General features: G+C 46.4%; 1 protein-coding gene across 1 annotated transcript in view; it reads right to left on the reverse strand.

The window, feature by feature from the left end:
* The window catches only part of Tgfbr3 (transforming growth factor beta receptor 3), a 188,255-nt gene that overhangs the window by 36,243 nt on the left and 134,565 nt on the right, over positions 1-17,447 (reverse strand). The window contains exons 5-10 of the mRNA XM_059274900.1: positions 14,836-15,019; positions 9,719-9,881; positions 8,483-8,630; positions 3,036-3,225; positions 1,015-1,346; positions 201-353 (exon numbers count right to left, since the gene is read on the reverse strand). Coding sequence (XP_059130883.1) covers positions 201-353; positions 1,015-1,346; positions 3,036-3,225; positions 8,483-8,630; positions 9,719-9,881; positions 14,836-15,019 — 1,170 coding nt within the window. The remainder of the gene's footprint in view (positions 1-200; positions 354-1,014; positions 1,347-3,035; positions 3,226-8,482; positions 8,631-9,718; positions 9,882-14,835; positions 15,020-17,447) is intronic.

Consider the following 17,447-nt stretch of genomic DNA (forward strand, 5'->3'; position numbering starts at 1 on the left):
TTACCACAACCCCAGCTGAGAAAACAGGACCTTCAAATCCCAAAGACTCACTGGTAAATCAAAACAAAATAAGAGTTCAGGGTCAAAGTCCATCCCACTTTGTTGAGAACTGACATCTGGCTTTATCCCCATCCCCCTCATTTTCAGAGACATGCTGAGACTAACAGAGAGTAACAGCCAGTGATGCCACAAATACTCACGGAGTTATAGTAAACTACACCATCGGGGGCTGACCGCCGGTGTTGAGTGCCACAGCCATTCAGGGGAGACTCCAAAACAAAGTGGGTACCATTCATCTTGGCTTTGCATGAAGAATCCAACAGGGTGAGCTCCATCCCCGAGTAGCCATTGGTCTGAAATGGAAAACACCAGAGGCATTGTGGAGGGCTTGACAGCTAACTGTTCCATGTACACAGTGACAAGCAATGCCATCTCCCAAGGTGGAGGAGGCTCGCAGGCCTGCATCGTGCCCCTCCCCCTCCGGCCTTTCCCTCACAGACCACCTGTCAACAGCCCAAGGATTGTGTTTGTTGGCACTGGAAATTCAATAGCAAAATATTGACACATGAGGCTCTGAACTGCTCTCCTCTTTTGAGAACAACAGGAAGTGAAGGAGGGTTGTAGCCAAGGGGAAGTGGCCTATCCAACTGGGAAAAAAACTATCAAGTGTGGGGTTCAAAAGTGACACAGATACAGGGAAATAATGGATGTAGAGCTGCAGCAAGCTGTGGAGAGTCTCAGTCTCTCTCTCTCTCTCTCTCTCTCTCTCTCTCTCTCTCTCTCTCTCTCTCTCTCTCTCTCTCTCCTTCTTTCTTTTTTACTTTTTTTTGGTTTTTCAAGACAGGGTTTCTCTGTGTAGCTTTGGAGCCTGTCCTGGATCTCACTCTGTAGACCAGGCTGGCCTCGAACTCACAGAGATCCGCCTGCCTCTGCCTCCCCAGTGCTGGGAAAATGGTATACGCCACCACCACCCAGCCGAGAGTTTCTTTTAAGAGACTGCACTGACCCACCGACCTGGAAAGAATCTTTGTCCACAGCTACGGTCATCTTTTCACGGTCACACTTGACAGACACAGCAACGTCCACACTCCCTTGTACTTCTTCTGGCTCTCTGTGGTCAGGAAACAGCGGAACACTGGGAAGGACAGGATCCTTGGGACGGGGAATCCTATCTTCTCCCTCCTTCCAGCCTCTCCTGAGGATATCCGGGAAAGGAAAGGGGAGACCTCCATGTTGGCTTCCCCCTCCCCGGATAGGTGGGTTGTCCAGGGTAGGCAGGTAGCCAGGGTCCAGCAAGATCCGCAGCTCTGGAGGAGTGGTATGGACTTCCTCGTCTCTCATCTCCTCTGTGGAAACAGAAGGTGAAGCATTGTGAGTGCCAGGTGGCAGGCCACAGTCATCATCAGTGACGGGAGTTAGCACAGAATGGGCAGGAAGAAAGCTGGAGTGAATGAGCATGGTAGAGAATTGACTAAAAAATGTGGAAACCTGAATTCTGATCCCCTGAATTCTGATCCCCTGAATTCTGATCCCCTGAATTCTGATCCCCTGAATTCTGATCCTGTGTCCTAACTAGCTGAGTGGCTTGTGACAAGTGACTGACTTCCCTGTGACTTGGTTTCCCAAGCTTTAAATTTTAAGAGTTTGGATTATAACAGTGCTCCTCAACTTTGGCTTCACATTAAAATCCCTTTGGGGGCTTTGAAGAAAAATACAAACTCCAGTTAATGTTTTAAGCATCTAGTGTGATAGCAATACTCCAACACAATGGAGAACCGTTCTGCTAAATAATTTCTAAACCCTACAAACTACTCTCTGTGCTATGTGGGGCAATCACATGCTAGGCAAAGGTCCTTAAAACACTTTATTTTAATCCAGAGATTTTTACATCATTTCTCAAAACATTTCTTGAAATGATATTGGCATTTTAGTTTATATTTTGCAGGACCAAGGCTCGAGCCCAGGTCCTTTAGTGTATCGGATGAGTCCTCTGCTACTTCAATGCCGCTCTTTTAGAATTATTTTGCTGCCTTCTTTTTGATTGGTAAAAATCTAGGAGATATCCCTGGTCTTTTCAGGCCTCATCTCTGGGAGAGGAGGGCCGCTTAGACACACTTATCCCTTGAAAGGAAGATAGAGTTCCATAAAAGCAACATGCTTTTGTCATATTTTCAATGATTGAAAGAGAAACTAGTATTTCCCCCAGGATTCTCTGCATCCATGGTTATCTGAGCCCAGCTAATGTATGCTTAAGGCCACGCCCACCTCAGGGCAAGATAGGTAGTCCTGACCTCTTCTTCAACAGGATCCTTTTGAAAAGGATGCTATAGCTGTATGGGTCCAAATGAAGTCACAGCTTTGGAATGCTTTTAACTTGCACACTGATTAAAAAAAACCAACCAAGCAAAAAAAAAAAAAAACCAACAACAACCCCCTGGGGGGGGGAAAACCTTTATAGCAACCCAGTAGGACAGATGTTGTTGTTGTTATTATTATTAATATTTTGATTGTTGACAAGGCATCTGAGGCTCAGGCTTGGAGATTAAGCAATGCCTCCCCAATAGTAAAGAAATGGTAAAGCTGGGCAGAAACCCACAGCTGGAAGCTTCCGGCCTGCAGACTGTTTCTGCTAGCCAAGCTGGAGTGGCAGTTCTGCCTCCACACCCTGAATAACCCTCCCCTGTCTGAGATGCTATTCGCCTGTAAACTTCAGCCTTCTGCCATAGGCTTCTTCCCTGTGGACCGACCCCTTGGTCTTCTCAGCTGTGAGAGGTCAGGAATCATTCTGATGTAATCACAGAGGACTCGATGAGCAAAAAAGCCAGACATGCAATCAGCTCTCCATCACTGAATATAGATAGGCGTTACTGGTGCCTCCAGTACTGCCTAAGTTTAGGCTTCACAGTGACACACGGCCAGATGAATTACCAAATGTGCAGCAGAAAAACAATAACAGTCACATGGAAGTGAGAGTCTTCCACAGAAAAGCTTCACTTGAGAGACAGCAGACAGCAGGTACAAACCACCACACTTACCGTTGTTCTCCAGCCAAACGGAGAATCTATTGGCCACAGGTGCCTTTGTGTATGACATCACTGGACTATAGCCATTGTCCAATGCCCACTTTATCAGATCCTCTTGGGTGGAATTGATGTCCTTTCTTATCAATTTGGTCATTGTCATGGATCTTTCACTCTCTTTTCCAAAGCCAATACTGTTGGGAGCCTAAAGATAACAGCAAAATTTCACTCATGAGTCTGAAATTAAAAGCGCTGTCCAGGACCTGCACAAGGTCAAAGCCAAGAAGATCAGTCAATGTTCCAAAAGGCAGCACTGACTGGACGCAGTGAGGCACAAAAATGGAAGATGGAGGACAAGAAGGTGGAAGGGGAATGTTTCATGGGGTGTCCACGGTGGATCAATGGGGCAGCTGGGGGTAGGCATGATCAAGGCACATTGTATACATGTATAAAGTTGTCAAAGAATAAAAGATATTCTAAAAAGATACTTTGAATAAGGAATTATGTGAAACCAACAGGTTCTAGATTATATAATGAGGATCTACACTTAAACTCTTACCTTCCTTGGATAAGACACTGAGATAAAAATTAACACACACAAAGAGACGCACACTGCTTACTCACTTTATTTCGGTCGCCTGTGCCGTACACATTTCAGGTGTTCCGTTCATATTTTTATTTAAAAATGTGTATAAAGTACATAGGTATGCACACTGTGTTACAAACACTCCCGTGGTTTGCTTCTTGCGGCCTAGATCTAAAGGGAAGATGGTATGATCTCACGACTCTCCCAATGCTCTATGAGCTGTTGGCTTCCATGTGGTAAAACTCAAATCTTTATATTTCATCTATAATTTATGATTGGTTTAGCCATCCTGAAATTGTATTCACTTGCCAGCTCTGTTAGTATACTATATTTTATGCTCTGGAGTACTAATTAAGATACTACCTAAGTGTTAGCATTTTATTTAGTAATAAAGCAGGAAGCCACAAACTTGCCCTTAGAGGTTTATATAGGCAACACATCTGTTAAAACTAAAAGGATGTAAAGATCGATGTGGCTCCTCTATAAAGACTATAAAGACGATATGAAAATTCATGAAGCCATATTAAAAAGTCAGTTCTTATTAAATAATCAGTTACAATGCTAAAATGATAGTATTCTTTCAAGGAAGTATATGAATGGCCTCCCTCTGAGTAGCTAGGACATGGGCAGTAAATGTCCTTGTGCCCTGATGACTCCTGTGGCGGGAATCTTGTGAGTGGGTGAGGAACCTGACCACAGCAGAGGGACCCAATGGCAAGCAGTTTGTGCAACTGCTCCAACGGGCCTGAGAAGCTTCCAGAGCACAGATTCTGCCATTGTCACGCTGCCTCAAAACCCTTTCATTTCCATGCCCAGTGATTTTCTCCTGCGTATCTGCAGCATTTTTCCTAAATTCCTCATTTGTTTCCCATTCTATTTGCCCCAAACATGACTAAATATTAATCCTTTCCCACTGTAAAGCCGTAAAAGATTCACAGGCTCTCAGTTCTCTTGGCCTCCTGGGTTGTGGGAGATTGGCTGAGGACACATATACTCCCAAGCTTAATAGCTGTCACCCAAGACTGTCTCCTGTTACCCAAAGAGCTTATCTAGGGGAAACCTGCCAGGCTGGCCAGTCACGACTCCACGTGTGCATGCAAAAGAAACCCAGATGGAGAGGAACCGAATCCTGCTACCATTTGTAAACTCAGTTGTTATGGATTGAGATTAGTTTAGCTCTTACTCAAATTCAGAGACAAATCCTAAGGGAAGAATGAGAAGCTAAGAGAGAGAGGGAGGGAGGGAGGAAAGGGGAAGGGTGGATGAGAAAACGGGGTGGTAATGAAAAAGGAGTGGAGGACAGAAACAGGACTAAAGTAAAGACCCAGGCATAGCTCTTGGAGCTTACTATTCGGTCAGCAACAGTTTCTGAGGTGCAGCCTCCTCCAGCCGTTCAAAGCAGCGTGTGTTTTGACTGGCTGGAACCACAACCTTGGCCTAAACAATACTGCCTGGCCTCATCTGCCCTAGACTTTCATGCTGTCAGACAGCTGAGAAAATACTGTATTTCCAGAATCCCATCATCTTGACGGCCACCTGTCCTGCTTTACCAGCATGGAATAATGTTCATGCCTTTCCACATTAAATCTAGAAGCTGTCAGTATAATTCATATCAATTACGGTTTGGAACTTAACAGATTAGACACCACTCTGCACACCAGTCAAGCAGCAAGACCCGGGACAATGGGAGGCAAAAGTGGTTCTCAGCGTTGAGCCAATTCCTCACCTTTATATTCCTGGACTCTCCAGGCTTTCCCAAACTTAAGACAGCCCAGCGGGTGCTTACAGGGGTCTCTCCAAACACCATCACCATATGCTTCAGCTCTGTTTGTGAACTATTAGTTAGGTAGAGCCTAAGTGGCTCTGCCCCATGCCCTAGAAATGATGGTGTAGGGATAGGGCTTGCGGAAGGGGTGGGTAGAGAGTACCAGGTATATACGCACTGTGGTTTTAAACCAGGAATACATTTTTCTAAGAATAAACAGTATTTGTGAGACTGTACCAAAGAGCACAAGAGGAAACTTAGCTTTTAAATTTATTATAGTTTTAGTGTGTGTGTGTGTGTGTGTGTGTGTGTGTGAGAGAGGGGGGGGGAGCTTGGAGGACCACTTGTAGGAGTTGGTCCTCTCCATCCACCACATGGGTCCCAGGGACAGAACTCTGGTCCTCAGACTTGGCAGTGGGTGTCTTTACCCACTGAGCGGTCTCTCTGACCCCACGAGGGGACCTGGGGAACAAGCCAGAGCCGCATTTCAGTGCCGCTCTTGGTGCACAGCCCTGCCTATGCCTTTGACCACTCTCCATTAGACAGGTTGCATGCTGCCCATGCTGTACCTCTAACAAACTCAGGCACAGCCATGCACGTGGCACGGTGTCCTTCTTTCCAGCTCCCTATGAACTTTGGTAGACATCTTCCTGTTTTCACCTTGGACAAACTCTACCAGTGAGCACGTATGGAAAGAGGAGGGTGAGTTCTTTTTACAATGCGTCTGTGCTAGAACTTCATTTTCTTAGTCTTCTTTTAACACAAGGAGCGAGGTTCTGCCATTATTCCGCCTGTGACAGAGAATCTGAGACTCACAAACTGAGTAACACACAAAGCCGAGAATTCTCCATGTAACTGTGTGCTTTAAAGGAGAGAGAGAGAGAGACCCTATGTGCCCTAAACAAATACTTGAGGGGTGAATGGATGAACTCATCTGAACCACCCAACAGCCTTCCAGGTGGGTGCTGTCTTAGGGTACCCATTTCACAGTCACAGTAACAGACCCCGTGTTCAGTTAGACTGTCCACCGTGAACTGGGAGATGGACCTCGAGTCTAGCTTTGCCTGGTCAGGGATCCTTTACTCTTTTCCCTTAGTGACCTTGTCTGTACAGGGAAGACAAGAATTAAGTTCTCCATGAACTATTTCTTCCCTTTCTAAGCAGCAAGTTAAACCTCTGTCTCGGCATGTTCCTCATAGCACAGTTTGGATTCACATCTGGGACAGGGAGTGAGAGTCAAATAGCTTGAAACTGACTGGAGAATAAAAAGAACATCATGAAACATTACCTAACTGTTTAGCAATGTTGTCATGTATTGTCCAAAATTGGCCTGGAACAGGAGTCCAGCCAAAGAGAGGAATAGAAACAGATCTTGCTTGGGATGATGGCCGATCCCATTTCTAGTCTTTCTGATTCCTCTGAGAGACTGGCCTTCAAAGCAAAGCCCAGGACTGCGGTGGCCCAGGCACATGCACTCAGGGACAGCAGGAGCCACAGGGCTCAGAGAGTACACAAGAACTCTCAAGCCCTCAGGTCAGGGCTGAGAGAGTACACAAGAACTCCAGCAGGGAATTAAAGCGTGCCGTATGTGTCTGCCTTTCAAAGCATGATTCTCTTTCCTGTTTTTGTTATTCTGAAACTAAAAACATTTGGTTGATGTGCCAGGCAGCAAAAGCAGCAGGTCACCCCACCCCTCATGCCAGGGGAAGGCAATCAAAATGCCTGTGACCTTGGAAAATCACGGCTGGGGTCCGAACCCCACACCAGCTTCATGCGTCACTATTACACTTGATGGGTTATTTGGACTGTTTCAATGTCTAAGGAAAATAGTAATAATTAAAAAAAAAACCTAGGAACAAGGAAGAATTAAAACGGAGATGTATGTGTTACCAGCTTTGTAAGTTCCTCTGGTGAGTTCACCTCTGCGGCTGGACTTGTAGGGAATTGTTAGGTCACAGGGAAGGCGCTGTGTGCAAATGAACACAGAACCAAAACAACCAAAGGCAATCTCTCTTAAAAAAAACCAAAAATCTAAATCCAGCTGTTTTGATACAGACACTGAAAAAGATGTTGGTCAATTAAAAATACCTTAAAAATTTTACTCTACAAAAAAGATGCCAAGGAGATGTGATACATACATACACACACATGCACAATACATAATACATGTCAGTTGCAAGGCCCCTCACAAAAGCTTTGCAAAACAATGTTTTAGAGATAAGTTGGAGCACACCCATGGCTACTTTTGAAAAGACCATGTGTGATGCATGTACATGTGTGTGGGGGGGGTGTGCATATGTATACGTACATCAGGTGTTTTCTTCAATCTATGTCTGTCTAAGTTTTTGAGATAGGTTCTCTCACTGAACCAGGAGCTCACCGATTCATCGAGGCTGTACAGATGGCCAATGAGCTCAAGGGATTCATCGAGGCTGTACAGACAACCAATGAGCTCAAGGGATCCTCCTGTGTCTGCCTCCCACATTTGAGCATTGGGATTACAGTTTGCAGGATAAAGTCACTCACTGATTGAGGAATCTCCCCAGTGCCCACAATTACTTTATTCTTCTCTCAGAGTTTTGCTCCTGGAAGTTAGATGTAAGCAAAGACTCACACAAACACCACATATTTATCTCCACAGGAAAGTCTATGACACGGGCTGGGATAAGTTGGATTTTCCTTCCTCCCCAAGCACCTAACTCCAGAGGAAAAGCTGAAATTCGGGACCATGATATTGAGCCTCTAAGGAATACTCAGACATGAGAAATGTTCACTGCTTCATGTTTACTACTACTAGAAAACACACTAATTCACTTCAAAACCTTCCTAATGAGGAAACTGGAATTCAGAAAGCTTCAAGGTCCCGTCCAAGGCCGTAATTTTTACGTAGAAGAACCAAGACTCAAACCCACGCCTGTTATGCTTCCGAGGGCCATGTTTTAGCCACCACACTGACTGCCCCATCAGGAGAACCAAGCATGGTTTGCAAAGTAAAAGCTAACAGAGAGCTTAGAAAGTTCAAAGAGGCAGAAGCCTTGCAAAAATAACACACACAACCACAGTTTAAATTATTATTGTTTAACAAGACCAAGAAATGTGTAGCCAACTTACAATAACTTTCAGGTTTCCCTTGACGTCAAAAGATTTGATCACCCAGTTGACGGCCTTTTTGCATTTCAAGATCAGGACGAGGTCTTTGACCACCTCAGAGCCCTCTCGAACAGGTCGTATGTCAATGATTATATCCACCTGTAAGTTGCTGTGTGTGGAAAACAAAGGCAGAGTCAAGACCCAAATGCCAGAAGGTTTGCCACCGCTTCCAAGCCTTGTGTTTCCAGTGTCTGGCCAGTTGATTAAAAAGCTGGCGTGGATCCCAGGCAAATGACATGTGCAGAACAGATTGCTCTTGCATACATAACAAAATGGGTTTACATAACAATAGGAACACAGGCCTGATGCTAATTAACCACTCAAGTTTTTCTTGAGGGGAAGGGCAGTAGCTCCTGCAGCACCATTTGAAGAGACCTGAACACACCAAGCGAGCATCATTGTGAAGCAGAATTGTGTCTTCGAGCTTCTGTGGCTCACCCTTCATCGTCCTGTAACTTCTAAGTCCTTATAGGCTGAAGCCCTTGAAAACCTGACCTGAGTGGCTGATGGTCGGAAGGTGGGAAACACGGCAGTGCAGTCGATAGGAAACTTCGTAATAAAATAAGAGGCAAAAGGCCTCTTATGGGGGACAACTAAGGCTTCAACCGCGGTTAAATAATCACATCTGTATCTACTTCCCCAAACCGCTGGATATACAGTCATTAAAAAAATTAGTGGTCAAAGAACTCAGCATGAAAGAGAATGATTTCTACCAAACGATCCCACCCTTTGTCCTGAACTTGAGGGAAGTCTGTCTTGGCTCCACTTGAGAAGCGCGGTAACCAGCGTGCCCTGACTGAAAAGGTCTGCACAGGTGCTCCAGGTCCCTCCCATTCCCTTGGAATTTCTCACAGAGTTCTGTACATGGGACTGAATGGAATCCTACCCAAACTGATCTGTGTAGTCTATTCAATTTTGAAATAAAAACTCTATTATACTTTTCATTTCAAAATTCTCTCTACAATAAAACTGTAAAGCTTGAGTCACTGGTCCATGTGAAATACAGGCCAGACTGGAAAACAATTTTCTTCTCCTTAAAAACAAACAACTAATTATTTTCAATAGGAAGAATCAAACTTCCAGGCCAGGGTAGGGAGCTGAGAGACTAAGAACACAAATGGCAAACTGTGCCATCTAATGGACCCTTGGTACGTACCATGAAGCTCTTCATGCTCACTCACACACGTACATGCTCACCTGTTCGAGTTGGGGGTGACTAACTCAATGATGTGCACTTCCTTCTCCTGGGGCTGACTAGACAGGATACAGCCTTCAGCTGGTTTGGGTTGAAGGTACCCAGCAAGGTAATTGAGGGAGAGGAAATTCTTCCCTATGCTGCATGTAGGAGGGAACATTTGATCTGCAAGCAAAGACAGATAGGGCACTCAGTCAAACCACTGAGCTCACGGAACCAGACTGGAAGGAAAAGGGACAATAAGACTGAGTGACAGGACACAAGCCCAAGGGTGGGGTGGGGTGAGGACTCATCTGTGGCCTCAATTACTGCTCAGAAATGCCTCCCACTGTGGCCACCAGTGAGCTCCGAGTGGCCAATGCCTACATCCACTCGTTTCTTGTCCCTGCTCATTCCCTATGACCCATGTTATGTCCCACTCTTTTTTTACTAGAGTGATCCTCAATCTTTGGTCCAGGTTGGAACCCACTTGTTGGCACTCTGTCCCCGATAATCCGACTCAGGTTATCAGGTAGAACATGGACATCTTTCCTTTCTGAAGAGCTCCGTAGTTAATTCTACTGCATGTTCCACCTCCAGTGTGGTATATAAGGTGTGGTGGCACACGTCCATAATCTCCCACTCAGGAGGTAGAGGCAGGAAAATTAGAAATTTAAGATCATCCTCAGCTACCTAGCAAGTCTGAGGCCAGCCTGGGCTATAGACTTTATCTCAAAAAACAAAACAGCACAACATCAAAAAAGATATACAGCCATAAGGACAAATGAAATCATGGCATATGCAGGAAAATGTATGCATTTTCCTGGAAGTCTACGTCAGGCTAAATAATCCAGACTCAGAATCTTAGCTTTCTCCAGATAACCCAGTCACTCATGTGGAATCCATTTGTCCCTACACCATCACTCCTCTTCTGGGCTGCAGACTGTCACCTGTCTACCAAGAGGTTCCCACCTAGACAGGCATTTCCCATGAGCACACTCCACACTGGATCCATTTTCAATCCTATAGGCTTCTCCTTAGATACCTGCAATGCAAGTAGCTATTGGTTCTCTGCCCCACACATCATAGCACTTTCTACCCTGAAATTAACAGTGGAAAGGATGGGGAAGAGACAGAAGACAAACTTTTATTCTTTTTTACACTCTTGCCTTACACAACTAACCCTGACATTACTCTCTCCCATTTTCAAGGTGCTTTTACATTTACCATTGTGCTGGGGACTGATTACCACCCTGACCTGGGAAAAGACATGTCAGTCCCAAGACCCTGAAGACACACATGCTATTTACACGGCACTATACCCAATGGGATTTCCATCTCATAGCTTAAATGTTTAAACAGAACCAAGGGAGAAGCTGCTGTCACTGTGACAGCTGGGACCAGTGTCCAGGAAGTTCTAGGAGAAGCCAGATTTTCAGGAGGGGAATTAATCAGTTTAGAGAGGCAGCCTTGTGTCTTTTAAATTTTAAGGAAGGGATGTGCTGGGGTTCACATCCACATGGAAGTCGTACCTAAAAACAAGAGATGAGTTTTCAAGATTCCCGGGCTGGGTTGACATTGCCCCAACCTTGTACAACTTCCATTTGCTGGTCTGAGGCTCACACTGTGGTGCTGTAGCTCTAACCATTGTAACATCCTCAGCAGCACCTCGGAACAGAGGGCATCACAGTAGTTAATATGGCCCCTGCCTGTGTGATTGCTGCAAGAGAGCGTTGGCTCACGCACCCTGATTCTTTTCTACAAACCTCCTCCAAGGAAACAGCTTCACAACTCAGGCTGTTGGAGCAGCACCCCTCTATATCTGCTGAGGAGTTTTCCAGATGTGCAGATGAGGAATGCATACTTCACAGCTGCAGCCCTGTGATGCCTCCCCCAGGTCACAAGATGGAAAATGATATTAGGACTGCAGGGCTGAAATCTGGTTGAGAATCAGGAGGTGTGTATATGGGCCAGAAGACTCAAGAGACCAGGAGCCTCCTGGGACTGCAGCTTGCATTTCCTACACAGGTGTGCCTAGCTTGTAGCTGGCACATAACAGACACATAGTACAGGCTTCTTGAGTCAACAAATGATGATGTGAAATTTGAGACAAATAGCCAAAGATTCCCTCAGGTGAGTGAGCCACTAGGAAAGTTTTAACTATTCAAAAGTTGCTGTTACTAAAGGTTCCAGTCCCAGATGCCACTGTCAACTAAGCTGAATGAACTGATCACATTTCATCAGCTGGGCCCCCCAGCTCACATGACTTTCCACAAGCTTGGCATAAAAACTTACATCAAGTGCCAAGCAGAAAGAGAAACACAAAAGGGAAGCCCCAGGTATATAAACCTCTTAAGCTTGGTAGGGAAGGTGCAGGTTAACATGGTTAAGGACTCTGAGAGCAGGAATGAGCCTTGGCTGTCATACAAAGGCTCCTTTTCCTGCTGTGAAGGTGTCAACCTGGAGATAAGTCCATCGTGCTTAGATAAGAGCCAACACTCTACACTCTGTGGAGACAGTGAGTACCACCACCCGGATGGCTCATGGACACATGGATTGCTAACCCCATCCTAGTTTTTTATTTAGCTGGTTAGGACTGAGCTAAAAATTGGCATCTCGGTAACAAGGTTCTCAGTAACTTTGCTGCTTCCAAGGTGGGAGCCACACTCTAAAAGCCCCTGGGACTTGGGCAAGAAGAGACTCATAGCCTAGGTCCCTGTTTGGGGAGCTAATCAGTGAGGTTGACATAGCAAGGTGACAATCAGTAACATTGCCTGGGGTCTAGGAGTTTAACAAAGGAGTTTTGCTCCCCACCCCCCCAAATGCTCCTGTCAGTGACATGGGCCAGTGACTTAGACCCAACTAGTGGCTGGAGTCAAATTTCAGGGGATCCTGGGGATACTCAGAGTCAGCCAGTTTCCACCAACCGGGCAGCAGGTCATTTAGTTTTGTTTCCCCCTCAATGTGGAGCTCGGCTACCTGAGAGTCCTGACTCCAGGCTCCAGGGACTACTGCGCTGTACACATTGTCAAGGAAGACTTGTTACCCTTCACCCTTCATGCTACCAGACTCTGCTTCAGGTGGACAGGGCACTGGCTTCCAGCCTTCATTAAGAGACTTGGGTTTTTTTTTTTTTTTTTTTTAAATCTCTTTGTTCCAATGAGGACCCGACTACCTCGAGAATCTAGGGACAAGCCCAGGCCTTTCAAACTCCATTCCCGTCTAAAGCCCTTTCTCTCAGGCCGACAAGCCACTTTCCATCCAGCAGCTCACCTTCACTCTGGGGCTATGCTGATTTGGGTAAGTCTTAAAGGAGAGCATTAGACTCAAGAGTGAGGGAGTCTATGGTTGAGAACCGGCTTGGACACTTTCTAGTAATGTGGTACATTCACTTAACTCTCCCCTAAGCCCCACACAGAATGACAGGAACAACACCCCCTTCTTGGGATTGCCGTCTAGCACATGTGAAAACTCCAGATATGGTCTTTGCATGTAGCCAACACACCAGTGTAGGTGCCCACCTTTACACACCAATGTCTGTCAGTGCCCACCTTTACACACCAATGTCTGTCAGTGCCCACCTTTACACACCAATGTCTGTCAGCGCCCACCTTTACACACCAATGTCTGTCAGTGCCCACCTTTACACACCAATGTCTGTCAGCGCCCACCTTTACACACTAATGTCTGTCAGTGCCCACCTTTACACACCAATGTCTGTCAGTGCCCACCTTTACACACCAATGTCTGTCAGCGCCCACCTTTACACACCAATGTCTGTCAGTGCCCACCTTTACACACTAATGTCTGTCAGTGCCCACCTTTACACACCAATGTCAGCGCCCACCTTTACACACCAATGTCAGTGCCCACTTTACACACCAATGTCAGCGCCCACCTTTACACACCAATGTCAGTGCCCACTTTACACACCAATGTCAGTGCCCACCTTTACACACCAATGTCAGTGCCCACTTTACACACCAATGTCAGTGCCCACTTTACACACCAATGTCAGTGCCCACCTTTACACACTAATGTCAGTGCCCACCTTTACACACCAATGTCGGTGCCCACCTTTACACACCAATGTCGGTGCCCACCTTTACACACTAATGTCAGTGCCCACCTTTACACACCAATGTCGGTGCCCACCTTTACACACCAATGTCAGTGCCCACCTTTACACACCAATGTCAGTGCCCGCCTTTACACACCAATGTCTGTCAGCACCCACCTTTACACACCAATGTCAGTGCCCACCTTTACACACCAATGTCGGTGCCCACTTTACACACCAATGTCGGTGCCCACCTTTATTGCACCTGTGTCCTTTTTACTTTAAAACAGCCCAGATCCAACCTGGGGGATCCAACAGTCAACACCCCCACCCCTGCGTGATATCTGGGGAGGAGGTGATGGCTGCTGTCAGATTCAACAGGACGTAATAAGGGGTGCAACACTACACGGCCAGCTGAGGACAAGTTATTTCCTAGTAACTTGGGGGGGGGGGTCCAAATATACTCACCTAAAACTGATTTTAAAATATTTTTTAAAAAAATAGGCTTTCAAAATTGAGTTGTTAGATATTTATATCTTTCTGCAAGGCAAGGAAATTAAAGTGGGCTATCACTTATCAAAGCATAGGTAGTTCCTTTCTCTAAAAATGTGTCCTTGTAATGAGTGCTAGTACTAAAAATAATATTTGAACACTTTTCCCTCTGTTAGTGTCAAAAATTTGATGTCTCAACACCAGAAAGGGATACGCTTCAAACATTTGCAGAACGGCAGGTAAGAAGCTGCCCCGGGTGTCGAACCATCCCGCTAACTCCTTCATCACATCAGTTACCTCTGTCTTCCCCACCCCTTAGCCACTTGCTTATTCTGAATTCTAGGTGCGACTGTGTTCTAAATCCTACACAGCGACCTCCTTTCTCTCAACCATACCGCGCCCTACCTCTCCGCTGGTTGTAACCAGCCTCATTTCTGCAGGAGAAGGAGAGGAGGGATGTGGGGAAGGAGTCGTGCTCAGGTCCTCCCTTAGGCCTCTGCCAATCCCGCACTCTGGCCACCTGGACTCAGAAGGGCAGACAACCGGCTGCTGGGAACCTGTTACTAACAGAAGCCACGCAGGACTCACCTTCCCCCAGTTTAATGTAGATGTTTCTCGCCATTTTGACTTCGGTGAACGACGTCACTGCTCCATACTCCTTCCGGGCCCAGTCTAGCAGGTGCTCATTCCCTTGAGGGAAGCTCCTCTCTTCTGTTTCCGCTGTTGAGGAGAAGTTTTGTGATGGAAACTCGACCACAGAACCCTGCGACACCTGAAGTGAACAGAAGGGCAGTGTTAACACGACATAGTTACCCAGAGCCAAACCAGAATTAGAGAAAGCACTGGCCAGATTCACCCATCTTACCTAATCTGTCTCCTCTCTCTCTTACGCAAGCAGATGTGACAGAGACAAACTCTCTAAGAGCTGACTCAAGCAACCCCAAACCCACTTCTCCAGATAATCCCAGGCCAAACGTCCCTTCAAACTTCGAAAGAGCCCTGTGATGAGAAACTGCACTGGGAATGGTCAGAATCGCCCTTTTTTTTTTTTTTTTTTTTTTTTTTTCCTTTTGAGGCAGGGTTTCTCTGTGTTGTTTTTGGTGCCTGTCCTGGATCTCCATCTGTAGACCAGGCTGGCCTCGAACTCACAGAGATCCGCCTGGCTCTGCCTCTCAAGTGCTGGGATTAAAGGCGTGTACCACCACCGTCCAGCTGTCAGAATCATCTTTGTGGTTTCCCACAAGCCTCCATTAGAGGCCCACCTTCCAAGCACCACTGGTCTTCATTTATGCTGGCTCACATCTGCAGATCGAACTGAACATTTAGGGGAAACTCTGTACCCCTCTCAACACATACAGACTTTAAAAACTTTTGGCTTTGTCATTTCCTAAACAGCAGGCATAATAACTCTTTGCACAGAATTTATTCTCGATTGGGTACTATTAGTAATGCCACTAACATTGAGCCTGAGCAAGTCTGCTGTACACACTGACAGTGCACACTGGTTGTGTGTAGAAGGTTGTGGTAGGGATAATAGTGACCACGTGTTATTACTTGGCATTCCCAAGTGCCGTTACTACCCACATACCTGCGTGAGTCCCCAGTACGAATCCCCAAGTGCCTCGTTTCAGGATCTATGTCAAGTTTAGTTCCCTTTTTGTTTCCATATTTATTTGCTTTGTGCACGTATGTATGTGAGCGTGTGCTGAGGTCAGAGGATGACCTGGGGGTTGTCAGGCTTGGCAGCAAGAGCCACTCCATGAACCCCTGTTGAGTTCTTAAAGATTAAGGAAGCCTTTCTGGTCTGTACTGGCTCAAGAAACACAGAACTAGTCATTAATAAACTGGGTAAAAACTACATCACAAGAATGACCGTTAACTGCCCACCAACTGTGTGTCAGGCACCACAGCGTGCCTTCTGGTACCGTGATGGTGACTACTAACTAAAGGTCCGCATGCCGGTTGTAAGCAAAGCCAGTGTGGAAGGCTTAGCTCTGGCCTTGTTTTGCTGTTGTGTGTTCATGTCAAGACTTGCCGTCCATCTTCTTGCCTCATACTAACCACGCCACCTCTGGGTATCTCTGCTGGCGTGCAGCCACGCACCAACCCTACCTCAAACCATCTGGGGCTCTCCACCTTTAGCCCTGCAGTAAAATCTTCTTGCTGCTGAAGAGCACTCATGTATTTTTATTCACCTTGTCACTGAAAGAACAAAACGCGCAGCAGCACAGCGAGGACTCTGACCCACGGCCAGCACCACCCTGGGTGAGACGCAAGGATCCCTCAGATGTCTGCTGCCCGTGCCCTTTTCATGTTACAGCCATAGAATTTAACCAGGTTTTAAATACATTATGCAAAGCAAACTTTTTTTTTTTTGGAGTAAAAGAAGGGATACACGGTAGTGGTACATTCCAAAGGCAAGAAGAACAGTGTAAATAGAGGAACTCAACAGCAATATGGAATGTAGCTTGAAGTCATTAAGAACCATGTGACAGTGAGGCCCAAGCCGGGTTGCTCCTGCTGGTCGCCTTGTCCTCCCTGCCACACACCACCAACCCCGCCTCAGTGCGGTCTTCTCTCTAGGCAGCCCAAGGTCCATAAACTCAGGGCTGAGGAATTTGGAAACGGAGTTACCGGCACTCCTCGGGCACATTCCAATAAGAAGTAGGCAAAGCTGCCGGGCAGGGAGGGAGGCGTCCCTGATGCAGGTCCATGGAAATGTTCTGCTTTCCCAGGTGCTTAGTCAGCATTCTCCCCTGAACCACAGGTTCTGCAGGCCCCACGAACGCCCTCCGCCATGGTGGAGTACAGGAGATACTGTTCACGGGTGACCCCCACCACCTCAGGACCAGTGATGACTACCATTTCCACAGCAGAGAAAGGAACTGGAGAGTCTAATAGTCCCTCAGCACCAGGGCAAGGCCAGGGTATGAGGCTTGGAATTTCAGTCACCATGGGCTTCTGTTCGAACCCTCGGAAGATCCCCACATTTGCTGCCACGATGTTTTCTTTCTAAATGACGTGTGTGTGTGTGTGTGTGTGTGTGTGTGTGTGTGTGGTGTGTGGTGTGGTGTGTGATGTGTGTGCGTGTGTGGTGTATGTTTGTGTGTGTGTGTGTGTGCATGTGGTGTATGTTTGTGTGTGTGTGGTGTGTGTGTGTGGATGTGGTATATGTTTGTGTGTGTGGTGTGTGTGGTGTG

The sequence above is a fragment of the Peromyscus eremicus genome, chromosome 10 (assembly GCF_949786415.1).
Source record: "Peromyscus eremicus chromosome 10, PerEre_H2_v1, whole genome shotgun sequence".
In the NCBI taxonomy this organism is placed as follows: Eukaryota; Metazoa; Chordata; class Mammalia; order Rodentia; family Cricetidae; genus Peromyscus; species Peromyscus eremicus.